Consider the following 12,352-nt stretch of genomic DNA (forward strand, 5'->3'; position numbering starts at 1 on the left):
GGTTTATAAAAAGACTGCTGAAATACTAGAGATAGATTTAAAAAGTAAGTGGTAATTATGTCCTAAATACTTCTGAAGCTTTGATTCTGTTTTCATGATGGTATAGTCATGTTACATACTTTTTAAAAATTGTGTATTGGAGGAAGTCTCTCAGTTTCATTCAATCAAGTTGCTCTAGCATTGTAAATGAGGGTGCAATAACTTTAGTATTTGCAGAAATGGAATAAAAAGTTGCTTTTTAAAGAACAATATATTTATGGGATGTGGCTGTCACTTGCTGGGTTCTTTGACAGTGCACTTGAGTCAACCATTTGATATTGTCACATTTGGAGCCATACAGAAGCCAAACCATGTAACAACAGCTGATTTTCTCACCCAGAAAATGTTTGTGAGCCAGACGTTTTTTTTAACCATGATCCAAAAACGTTAGGAACACTGGGCTACTAGTCTAGTGACTAACGGCTCAGACAGGATTTAGTATGAGGATTGGCTACATTGACCTATTTTCTGCCATTGCTTCTTATACCTGACCCATCCACCAAGTCCAAGGTTGTTGGAGCATAACCAATACTTCCATCTTTACTGAGTGCAAGAGTTACCAACCTCTGATTTGCTGATGACTCTTAATAAGTGGACTTCATTGGGAGTTTTAATACACAGATAAAGCCTTTCAGCTACCAGTAAGATACCAGTTGGCTAGATCCTAATAAGGTACGAATTTCTGTCCAGCCTATCAGTCCAAAACTGACAGGTGCCCTCCCCCTTCATTACACAAACTTCAACAATACAAACAGTGCCAATAATGACCAATTAGGTTTACTGAACAGGTGAACCATTAAGTTATTTCTTTGTAGAGGGAGTCCCTGCTTTACAAATGTTCATTTTAACACTTACTTACGAACATGCTCCCATGGAATTTTAAATATCGAATGCAAGCACATTTCCTAAACTCTGAAATGGCTACTTTATATTGTTTTGGTTTGTGTTCTGACTTTCATACAAATTGACTTGCAAATGGACTTAGGGGAAAAAAAAACCTACGGTCTGCCTCTTTCTGAACAAACTTAGTTTAATATTTAAAATGAACATGAAACAGATGTCAGTAGAATACTCCCAAAAAAAACTGCATGTTTAACTGCCAGTGCAATCAAGGCAGATCGCACCCAAATGTTGGTAACACTATGAGTCACTAAGTCTGATTAGAACTTTGTTTCCCTTAAAAGAGATTCCTATTCTTCACTTTCAAAGATCTTTACTTGGAACTCCCTCAGTGGCTGCTCACATCTTGGTAGTTTAATCTCTCTTCCTAAGACTTGTGTTTTCAAACATCCAATTAAAGCTTTTGTCAAACAGCTATCTTTATCAAGCTACTGTTGAAATTCTTTCCGTTCCATTTTTCCTCAGTTACAGCAAGAGAATGCTGCATTTGGATTTTTTTTCACCTTTGTTCTCAACTATCAATAAACTATCAATGGCTCCTAGTCCTGCCTCTTAGCTGTAACTTTGCTCGACAGCATGATCCACCTCATTCTGAACTGTAACTGCCATGTTTCTGTCAACAGGAACATTTGGAGCCTGGAGCCATTTTTTTTTAAAAAAAGCATTTCGGCAGTGGTTCAGCACTCACCAAGCTCGAAATGAGACCTGATCTCTCCCAGCAAATGCACATCCAGAAAAATAAAGTCCAGTGAATCTTCTAAATCAAAATTCATCTCTGTGATAATGAAGCATGCACCAAGATGCACTTAACCTAGCTTTGGGGTTTACTGGATATTTTTAAGATAATTTAGCTCTGACGTTCTCTGGATTACCATTCCTGCAAATTTTCTAGACAACACACCTTCAACTAAGTAAGCCTAACTGCTGCGTTTGCAACTCCATCTCTTCCATGCTGATTTTGTTAAGTAAACATGGGAAAGCATCCAATCCTTCAATTTTTTTGTGTTCTGGTAATAAAGCTCAGTGTTTAATTACTGTGTTATAACTGTTAACCTTTTAAGTAATATGATCTCAACTTTTGAAATGCACCTGACTTACCCTTGCTTCAGTAACATTTATCTCATATTTAATTTTAATTTCTATAACTAAAAATGAACTTTATATACTAAAACACATAAACCATGAACTAGATATTCACTGCAATCTTGTCACTCTGTCTCCTGAACTGGTGTCATAATTACACCATTGTTTTCTCTAATTCCACATTAGAAAGACTGAAGGCTTGTTTTTTCACTTTTGCATAAATTCCAAGGTTGTGTCACGGATTTTTTTTGTTTAATTTCAGTGGTCTATCTTGCTGCTATTTCTATGTTCTGAACATTGTGTCTGTGTGGCAAAAAATTCCAAATCAAAAGTCGAGGATAACCAAGGGACTGATGAGAGTAAGAAAGTTTTAAGTAATTAATATCAAAAAAGCAAGGACACTAAAGAAACTCCAAGGGATTAGAAGCCAATAAATCACCAGAACGTGTTGCACTACATCCTTGAACTCTAAAAGAGGGAACTGCAGAGGGGGACGCACCGGTCATGATTTTCCAAATACTCCCGACTGTAGAATAGTTCCAGCAGATAGTAATGTAACAAATGTAACACAATTATTTAGTGAGAGAAGGGAAGGGAAAACAGGACCACAAACCAGTTATCCATCACAATATCACTAATAGTGATGACAAAGGTGCCAGTAGATGCAGTGTGCTTGAAGATGTATAAAAGGCATTTGGTGAGGTATCAGAAGATGAATATGCAGTTAAGAACACACAGGTCAGCTTAATCTGTTGACGTGCTTGGAGAGCTAGGAAACAGAGACTGGTGATAAATAGCGCATTTTGAAGTTGAAGTTTTGCTTAAATTCATGTATTCAGCATTACTGCTGATACAAAGCTAGATGGCAGTATAAGCTGTGAGGAGGGCATATAGATCAAGTGAGTCAACAGCATGGTAGTAAATGGAATATAATGGGCTTATTCACTTTTACGCTATGAACAAAAAGCAGAATATATTTGTTCGCAGAGACTTTGGTTCACATTATACAAAGAACACAGTGTTAGCATATAGCTTAGGTCCATGCTGGGTCCAGCAGGCAATTGGGAAGAGAAATGGAATGTTGCTTGTATTGCAAGGGAACTGAGATACAAGAGCAAAGAAACCTTGCCACTGTCTTGCACTGCTTTGTCAGATCACACCGAGAGTACTATGTGCAGTTAGGTCACCATATCTAAAAGTATGTAATTAGCCTTGGACTCAGTACAGTGAGGGCATACCAAATTGTTGGGTGGCTTGAGAAAGTTATTCTATGATGAGTTACAGTGTAAATTTGTTCTACGCTGTCTGGAGTTTAGAACAGTAAGAGATGATCCGATTAAAGCGTACAAGATTCTGGTGGGCTTGACAGGGTTGTCACTGAGTCATTGCTTTGACTAGCTGGGAATCTAAAACATGGGAGCATACATTCCAGGTAGAGGTTTGCTCATTTAGGACTGTGATGAAAAATGTATTCACCTGTTGGCTTGTGAATCTTTGGACTTGTGGACTTGTATACCTTCATTGAGTATATTCAAGGCTGAAACAACCGGATTTTTGGTCGGAGATTACAGATTTAGGAACTGATTGGAAAGTACAGTTGAGGCAGAAAGTCATTTATGATGGCATTGAATGTCATAAAGCTGAAGTGGCCATATGATGTACTCTTGTTTGCTATTATGGTTCCAATTATTACCTATGTCTTTGACTTCCGTTGATGTCTTGTTTCACTGCATGTCAGTTTAAACTGCTTGTTCTTAAATTATTCTCTGGCCTCATTTCAACTATTTTTACTCCTCCTTTGCAGTGCATTGCAAGATCCTCCCTGGTTTCCTTTTTTGCTGGTCTTTTGTACATAGTGCCTCAAGTTTGATGGCAGAGTTATCAGCAGCCTTGGCCAGATTGATAAGTCACCCTTCTTAAGTTCATCACTCTTCAGCTCTTCTGACTGAAACCCGATGAAAACTAATATTTAGGCCTCCCTTCTACCTCTTTACTAGTATGATAATTTGTGAAGCCCTGAGAAAGTGTTTTCTATGTAAACTTCCATCTTAATGCAGGATGTCATTGTTATGTGGGTGCCTCATTGGAATCAGGAATTATGCACCAAGTGGACAACTTTTCTATTTGAATAGAAACACTAATAATAGCAGTTCACACCTCCCACAGCTGGCTCTGGACTTAACAGAAACTCTGCCCTTTGAGGTCACCTGACCAGCTCTCTTAAAGGGTCAGCACCCCCAACTACATACGAAACACCCCTCTCCAAAATCCCACTGATAAACATATACAAAAGTTATAACTGTTATACCAGCATTGTAGCTAACATACATTGTCAGGAATATACACTGAAAACATGGGAAAAGGAAATGACTCTTCTGGAGTTTGCATCAATGTGATCAATCTCTGAGGGATCGTGATTCCTAGGAGATGGTCTCCTCGTTTCAAAAACCTTCTCTAGTGTAGCCTACTTGGCTCCCAGAAGGCCTGTTGTTCTGCAGGCATGTGCCTCCCTGACTACTGTTGCCCTGTGACACTGCTGTTGTTGCCTCTCTGGGTATAACCAACTCTGGTTTGGTCAACACCTTGTCCCATCCGGCCAGGCTTGGTGAGATGCAGACACCAGGTGGTCTGCGTGTCCCCTCTGGACCAGTTCATCCCTCGTCTGCACTGTTTATGACAGTGATCCTGCTTGAGCCACCAACACTGCTGGGATCTATTTTTTTCCCAGATGTACAATTCTGGGTCAACACTGACTGTCTTCTTTGGAATAGCCTTGACCTTGAGGTCCCCACATTAAAGACCCATCCAATAGGGACAACTCCCTCCTCCTGGACAGGAAAAACTGAGTGCTTTCCATGACTGGTCCACGTTTCGACCACTCAGCTCAAAATTCATTAGTTCTGACTAGTGTCCGTACCTGATTCACTAACACCGGCACCTCATCATCCTGGGAAAAGTACGTAATGTTCAGTTTTCGGTCAGGAACATCTTCATTCCCTGGTATTGACTCCCTTGACCTGAATTACTGTGCATCTCTGCCTGTTAGTTTCTGATCTCTCATGAGTAGGCCAACAAAGCCAGTGCCGATCTCTGTAGATGTGCTGCTGCCATTGATGGAATCACCTTGTAATGGCCGAAAATGGAGGTTTAGAGGTCTGTGGTTGATCGGTGGCATGAAGTGCCTGCCATAAAGGAAATCCGTGAACTTCAAGTGTCAGATGTGATGCTCAATCCTCCTTCGGCTTGAGCATAATTCTTCTTTGTCTTCATTCATAGAAGACCACCCAGAAAAGACCTATTTGTTAGAGTGGGAGGGGAAATGAAGTTCTCAAGAATGGATCGATCACAGGCCTACCGACAGATGGAGGTCATGAAGGAGTCTTAGCTGCTGCTAACAATAGTGACACAACAGACTTTACCACTACATGCAATTTCCTTTAGGCATTATGTCAGCGCTGACTGAGTTCCAGAGGGTCATTGGATCAAATATTAAATGGATTGCCAGGAGCCCAGTGTTATTCAGATGATATTTTAATTGCTGGATCCTAAATTTGAAATATTTAGAAGGAACCTTAAGATTGCAAGATTGCAGGATCGCAGCCTACAAATGAAAAAAGAGAAATACGAGATTTTTTTTAAGAACTCTATTTGTTGATTAATAATACTTGGACCGTATAATGATGGTGAGGTCTTACACAAGAAACCCAAAAAGATGGACGTTCTCGTGGAGGCCCCGAGATGAGAGAATAATGCAGGGTTATCTGCTTTTTACTAGGTAAAGTGGCAGTTGTGCACATTGATTCTTTTAATTGTACTTTGACTGGTACATAGCCCTTCAGTGGCACTGCATGTTCCATGTATGTCCCTAGTACAGTTCTGGCAGGCTTCCAATGGTCGTGTCCTCGACATGTCCCTGGAAACTGATTTTGGAAATCAGCAATGCTACTGTATCTGTATCCAATTCCATTTTTACAGTCTTTCTGTCTAATTTGGGATGCACCCAGAAACCAATCAGTTTCACCCTGTACCGACAGTATGTTTAACTAAAAGCCTGTTGACTCTAGCTTTCTTCTGCTTCTGTAGACCCAACTAACCCCCTGTCTACTTCTTGGCTGGCAGCATGTAGCTGATGCCTTGTCCTCAGGGTTATTTCTTTCTGAACTTTCTTAATTTTGGGAGTGAATGATTATTGTCCAATTTTATTGCTGTCTTTGTCAAATTTATGTTCATAGTTGGGAATAATATTAGTTCCCAGTTGGATGATTCTTTGTAGGTGGAAGGCTCTTCAATGTTTGATAACACCATTATTCTGCTGTGCATTTTTTTGATGTAAACCGTTCAGCATGAAATTGACACCATCATTCCTCTTTGCTTACTAGCTTAGAAAACATTATTCGTCAGCTTTATTTAAAGACAGCTATTCTGAGCATTCCATTGCAAGGTGTAATTGGAATTAAGATTAAGCTCTTTGCCTCAGTAAAATTATAGTAAACTATGCTGTTTCTAAACAGGATTTATTGTGTGCTAGGGGATCGACCCTGTAATTTCCCATTGCCCCATTCTATTGCCCCTTCAATTTTAATGCAAGTAGTTAGACTGGTTTCTTTTCTGCAGGAAGGATTATTTACTTTGTATTGTCTGATGCTAAAACAGGTGTATCACTGAGAAAACTTGGACTTGTAGCTGTCACCAAGAAGGAGGAAGAAGTGGAATGTTGCTGAATTGAGTAGTTTCGTAATGATATATTTGAAATTTCATTGGTTGTAACTGTTCTTTCATAAGGTATTGCTTAATGTGCATGAATTTCTTGGGCAAGAAAACTGTGCCTCAGCAGGCCAAAAATTATAAAGGCGTACAGGGGGTCCCCAATTTACAAATGCCTGCCTTATGAGCACTTGTAGTTATGAATGCGACCCTATTTTAGCTGTGTTACTGATATTAAAGGTCCAATGTTTGAACGTTTACTTGTACTTAGAAATGTTATTTTATATTGTCTTGCATTGTGTTCTGACGTGTGTATAATTGACTTGAGTGGAATGTGTTTGCAATACAGGGACCGCCTGTGTTGTTTTCAATTCTCTAATATATTACTGTGGTCCTCTTTTTTTTGTTCCAGGGGGGATCTACCTGCTGCCCTAGATGCAATAATTGATTGTCAGAAGAAATATGGCCAGATGCCGAGACTTCATGACATTTTGTGCAAGTTGGTCGATCAGGGAAACACTGATCTCTTGCAGAAAGGTGGTTGATAGAGGAGATGTGAAAGTCGTTTATTTTTGTGTTCTTGCCAGATTCCCTCCCCTCTTGCTCCAATTGAATTTGTATAACAACATCCTAATTATTGTGTGCCCTTTAAAAGCAAACCCGTAGAATATTTCCTGCGATAAATTACAGGTTTTTATGGAGTAATTTTCATTTAGGTTTGCTGTGCTAGTTATGAATTAGAATTCACTGGTGATTATTTAGCGATTCTTAAATACTATAAAGCTTCACGTGCTGCATTTTCAACTGCTCGATGGGTAGATATAAAATCACTTTATAGACAGTTGCTTAAAAATTGGTATCTCAAATTATTCTAAATGTTAAGTAAGTACTTGTACCTATCAATCTTCCTTTTTAAATTTTTTTTCCTATGTTAATTTTGTCTTTGAATATTTGAATGTTGCCTCTCACTTTTAAGGAGAAAAATGAGATTGCTTTGCTGCTGTGTAACTGATCCACCAGCAGGTGCATTAGATCGTTACACATTGAATGTTATTTCTTTAAATTTGCTTTCTGCTTGATTTTATTTTGATTTACCTACAAGTTGCTTCTTTATTTGGCATCAGAATTGCACCTCAAGTTCTGTGGCAGCAGAATTTTTGTTTCACCCTGAATTGGTGTGAGGCTTAAATAAGTGCCTCGTTTCTTTTGTCTGTTTTGTGGACGTTTTCTGTCTTATGGCATTGTAAAGCCTCCCATTGGAACTAAGAAAAGTGTTATGAAATTGAATGAAAAACTAACTAATTGAAATTAATTAATTAAGTGAAGTCATCAGTAACATAAGAAAGAAAACATTTGCATATGTGTAGAGTCTGAACATATCTTGTCTGAACATGAAAGTGCTTACATCTGAAAACATAGACTTTCAACAGTTCTGATTGAATATTTGCATCATTTAGTAGTTTTGCAGGCAATTCCAGTGTGAAATTGAAGACAGATTGCAGCACTTTAAGACTAGTGGGTTTATTTGTAGTGAACAGCTAAGTAAGTTGATCTTGTTTTGGAAAGGAGGAGAATCTGTGCTGACTCAATAATGCAAGTTGAGAATTAATACAGACAAATTGTTCCAAAGTTTAAAAAGTAGCGGTTGAATGAGATGTGCAAAAAACAATTAATAGAGGTATTAATTTTTGGGGGACAACTAGGTGGTTTCTGGGGTATTTTCTATTTCTGTGCTTCTTGTGTTTTAATTGCATTGAATATATAACCAGGGAAAACTATTACGTTGTATAAATGGATCCAGTAATAATTGAACATGATCCTGCAGAGAAAGCAAAGCTGGATCAAAAATGAATAGGCTCATTAGGACAAAAGACACTTGCTGTAATTTCCTTTCTTGGAAGAGTCCTCCCACTTTATTTGTCCTAAAATCTGTATTGTGACTGGACAAAAGTCATGTTGAATTAACTTTTTGCCTCTGCGGAACAAAGATGATGGGTAGAACCTTATGAATTGTACTATGCATAAAATCTGGGGGGGTTTTTGCTCACATTTCTTGGAATGAAGAGAGATGAAGTTTTAACTTTATGACGATTGTTGTCTTACATTGCTTTAAAATTTTCTCTTGTGCTTGCAGCAATGGATTTTGTAAACCAGGAGCGAGGTGAAATGACTATGCTGTATGACCTTTTTTTCGCTTTTCTTCAGAGTGGGAAATACAAAGAGGCCAGAAAAATTATCGAGGTGAGACTTCATCCTATTATGCTGTTCACATAGCCATTTTAGTATGAACAATGAGCATCAATTAATATTCGGAACCAATGATGAGTATTAGTCTAATTCTGACTGATGCAATTTAGTCTACAAATTGAATAATGTTAACCTTATTAATGTGATAAGTATAGAATTTCTTCTTTTGATGTCTGCATAGTGCTGCATGAAGAATTATAGCTATTGTTTTTGTTAGATGTTATTCAAATTTAAATGTTTTCCTAGCTTGGCTTGATTAGGTTGTTCCTTTTGTGCCAAATATGTTTGCGTATTAAAATTGTGATTGTAGAACAATTAAATTAAACTGCAAGTCCTGAGTGTATAAAGTTCTTAATCCCCTTTACTGATCAATTCTTTTGTTGCGCCTAAAAGCAGCAGAATTTAATTTGCTGCACACAGAGGGTGAATCTGGTCAGATTTACTGTAGGGCATGTCTGAGCAAATAATCAGCCAGTCTGCTGCAGCATCATATTAAATTCAACTTTTCCTTCCTGTAATTCCTTAAGCAGCTTATGATCAGCTAAAGGTGACTGATCACTCAACTACATTTTGCATACTCTATCTGGTCTTGATTAAAATCTTTCCTAGTAATATAAAGGGATAAGTTGGAGTAAAACTATCTGTTTGTCCAGCTTTTACATTATTTTTTGGAGAACTGACATCAGTTGATCTGATAAGACCCTCAGTACTTTGCTGGAGCCATTTTTTTAATTGAAAAAGTAAATTTTATTTTTTATCAGAATACATATAATGGAATATGGAAGGCATTGCCTGTTTAAAAGTATATTCTGATCTTGCCATAAGAATTGTTATGAAGGGTGGGAATAGAACTAATTTATTAAATTCCTTGAGCTTATTTCAACATTCAATTAGGTTGTGTGAGCAGTACAGCAATTCGAATTACTGTTGTTACATACTCCTTTAAATCTTTACCTGACTAAAATCTACTGATCTCAATCTGGAAATTTTAGAGTTGACCCACCATCTGGAAAGAGAGTTCTTCTTGAAACAAAATATACTTTTAATTTTCATTCCTAAATGGAGTAGCTCTAACTTAAGGTTGCATTAGCAAAATTAGATCTTTGTGTCAGTACAGTTGTTTTGAAATACCTCAGTTTGATCCACATTCATCCAGTGGTTACATATTTTGACCTGCCAAATTTGAACTCTGGCTGCAGAGTAAGCCTTGTAATATGGAGATAAACTTGTGTGTGAATGGTGATGGGAGAAAATTGACACAGATGACCTGAAAGTATATTACAATATGAAGTATTTTCCATACTGTCCCCTGTTTGCTAAGAGGGGCATTAAAGGATCCTTTTGACTATTCATAACTTTGATTTGATACATATTTGGAGCTTCCAAACACAACCCTTGTTTTTACTAGCTAGCAAATTGTATGACTTTAAAAGTCTGTGAAAATTGGCAGGGTGTATTCTACTGAATGAAAGCAGACAGCAGGATGACCAGCCATAAAGAAATCAGATCAGAGTCATCACCTCAGCCAATTTGTGGTTTTGCTGATCTTTTACCTTTGTTGTCCTGAATGATGTTCCACTATTTTAAGCTTTTTATTTCTCAGGAATTTTCTGCATGGATTTGTACTTGAAAATTGGAACATCTAAAGTTACTCTTTTAAACTAATCTGAAAATGCTATTTGGAAGCAACTTGCTTGTTCTTAAAGGTAACAGGGTTCCTCACACATAGGGGTCAGACAGGTCAATCAGCTACATGACCTAGAATGACTCAAAATAAGAAGTTTGATTCTCATACATCTGTGATAGTTCATGGAGGACTACCTCTTCAGGTTAGCCTATACTTATGCAGAGATTACCCTCAAGCTATATAAAACTACTCCTGTCTCATTAATGGATAGAGTTGCATGTGGTTCTGTGTGGACAGTGTCTCTATCTCTGTAACATATCATTGATTTGTTAAACAAAAAAGTTGGGACTTTGTTTGCAGGGGCAAATGTGCTGTTAAAAAAACAGAAGTTACTGGAAATGTACATTGGACACTTTAAAATGTGAAGACGAAACATTGTATTATGATATTTCAGCAATGTATTCAGCAGAAAATGAGCTCAAATAAGAAAATATCGTAAGAACTTGAAGTAGGAGTGGGCACTTTGGCGCCTTGTACTGTGTGTGGTGCAAGCTCGATCGTGGCTGACTTCATCTTGGCCTCATCTCCACATTCCTGCAAACTGTCCATAACCCTTGAACCTGTAACAAATCACAGACCTGCCAATCTTTTTTGTTAAATTTACTCAGTGCGCCAGCATCCATTGTAATGTGGGGTAGTGAATTCCACAGATTCACGATCCTTTGGGGAAAGTAATTTGTCCCTATTGGTTTCGAATCTGCTCTGCCTTCTCATTGTAGATTGCCCAACAGAGGAAACACCCTTCCTTCTTTTACTTTGTCAAACACCTTTAGCATTTAATATACCTCAATTAAATCTCTTCTCAATTAGACAAAGCCCTATTCTCTGAAATTAATCTAGTGAACTTCCTCTGAAATGCCTCCAATGCAATTACATCCCTTTTCCGGTAAGAGTAATAAAACTCTGCAGTTGCTGCAATGATTGACTGTAAACTTGAATGACCAGCTTATTAGTTGGAGGCATTACTGTTTTAAGCAAGGCTATTGAAAATATTTAGAAATTATCTCTCTTTCTGAAGAAGGGTCCCGACCCGAAACGCCAGCTTTCCTACTCCTCTAATGCTGCTTGGCCTGCTGTGTTCCTCCAGCTCCACATTGCGTTATCTCTGACTCTAGCGTTGACAGTTCTTACTATCTGTAGAAATTATCTCTATTCTTTTCCATTTAAAAAGTGGTTTGTAAAATAATTTTAAAATCATTCATACAAAAAACCCTTCCTTTTCTGCAGAAGCACAAGAATAGTATACTTATTTGAGCTACTATGTATCCGGAGCCCGGCTTCTTCAGGGGATGGAAAAAGCAGACCCTGTTGATTCACTCAAATGCAAATTAAGTTCTAGTTGGAGAGATTTTTTTTAAAATTGAGATATGTTAGAAAGGATTTAAGACATGAAATATGACAGCAACCCAACTTGTGATCTACTAAATAGCTCTACAGGCTAAAATCTCAAATCTAAAGAACAGATGGTGGTCAGTGAAAGTGTAGAAGATCCAACAGTTGGCTGGAATGTGTGGGGTTTCTTCACAGTCAAAACTACTTTTGGTCTGTGCAACGAAGGGCTGAAAGGCTATTGGCATCCCCTAAAAAGGCTAATTAGGAGTTGTCCTTAACAGAGACTCGACCTTTAAAGCGAGTCTCCTCAACTCTGACCCACAGCATGCCATACCTTCTGTCTAAACACAGCCTCAATCT

General features: G+C 38.0%; 1 protein-coding gene across 2 annotated transcripts in view; it reads left to right on the forward strand.

The window, feature by feature from the left end:
- The window catches only part of lrpprc (leucine-rich pentatricopeptide repeat containing), a 133,094-nt gene that overhangs the window by 87,447 nt on the left and 33,295 nt on the right, over window positions 1-12,352 (forward strand). For both annotated transcript variants that reach the window (XM_048535921.2, XM_048535922.2), the window contains exons 24-25: window positions 7,139-7,263; window positions 8,861-8,967. In XM_048535921.2, the coding sequence (XP_048391878.1) occupies window positions 7,139-7,263; window positions 8,861-8,967 (232 nt within the window). The remainder of the gene's footprint in view (window positions 1-7,138; window positions 7,264-8,860; window positions 8,968-12,352) is intronic.

Source organism: Stegostoma tigrinum, chromosome 9 (genome assembly GCF_030684315.1).
Source record: "Stegostoma tigrinum isolate sSteTig4 chromosome 9, sSteTig4.hap1, whole genome shotgun sequence".
Lineage (NCBI taxonomy): Eukaryota > Metazoa > Chordata > Chondrichthyes > Orectolobiformes > Stegostomatidae > Stegostoma > Stegostoma tigrinum.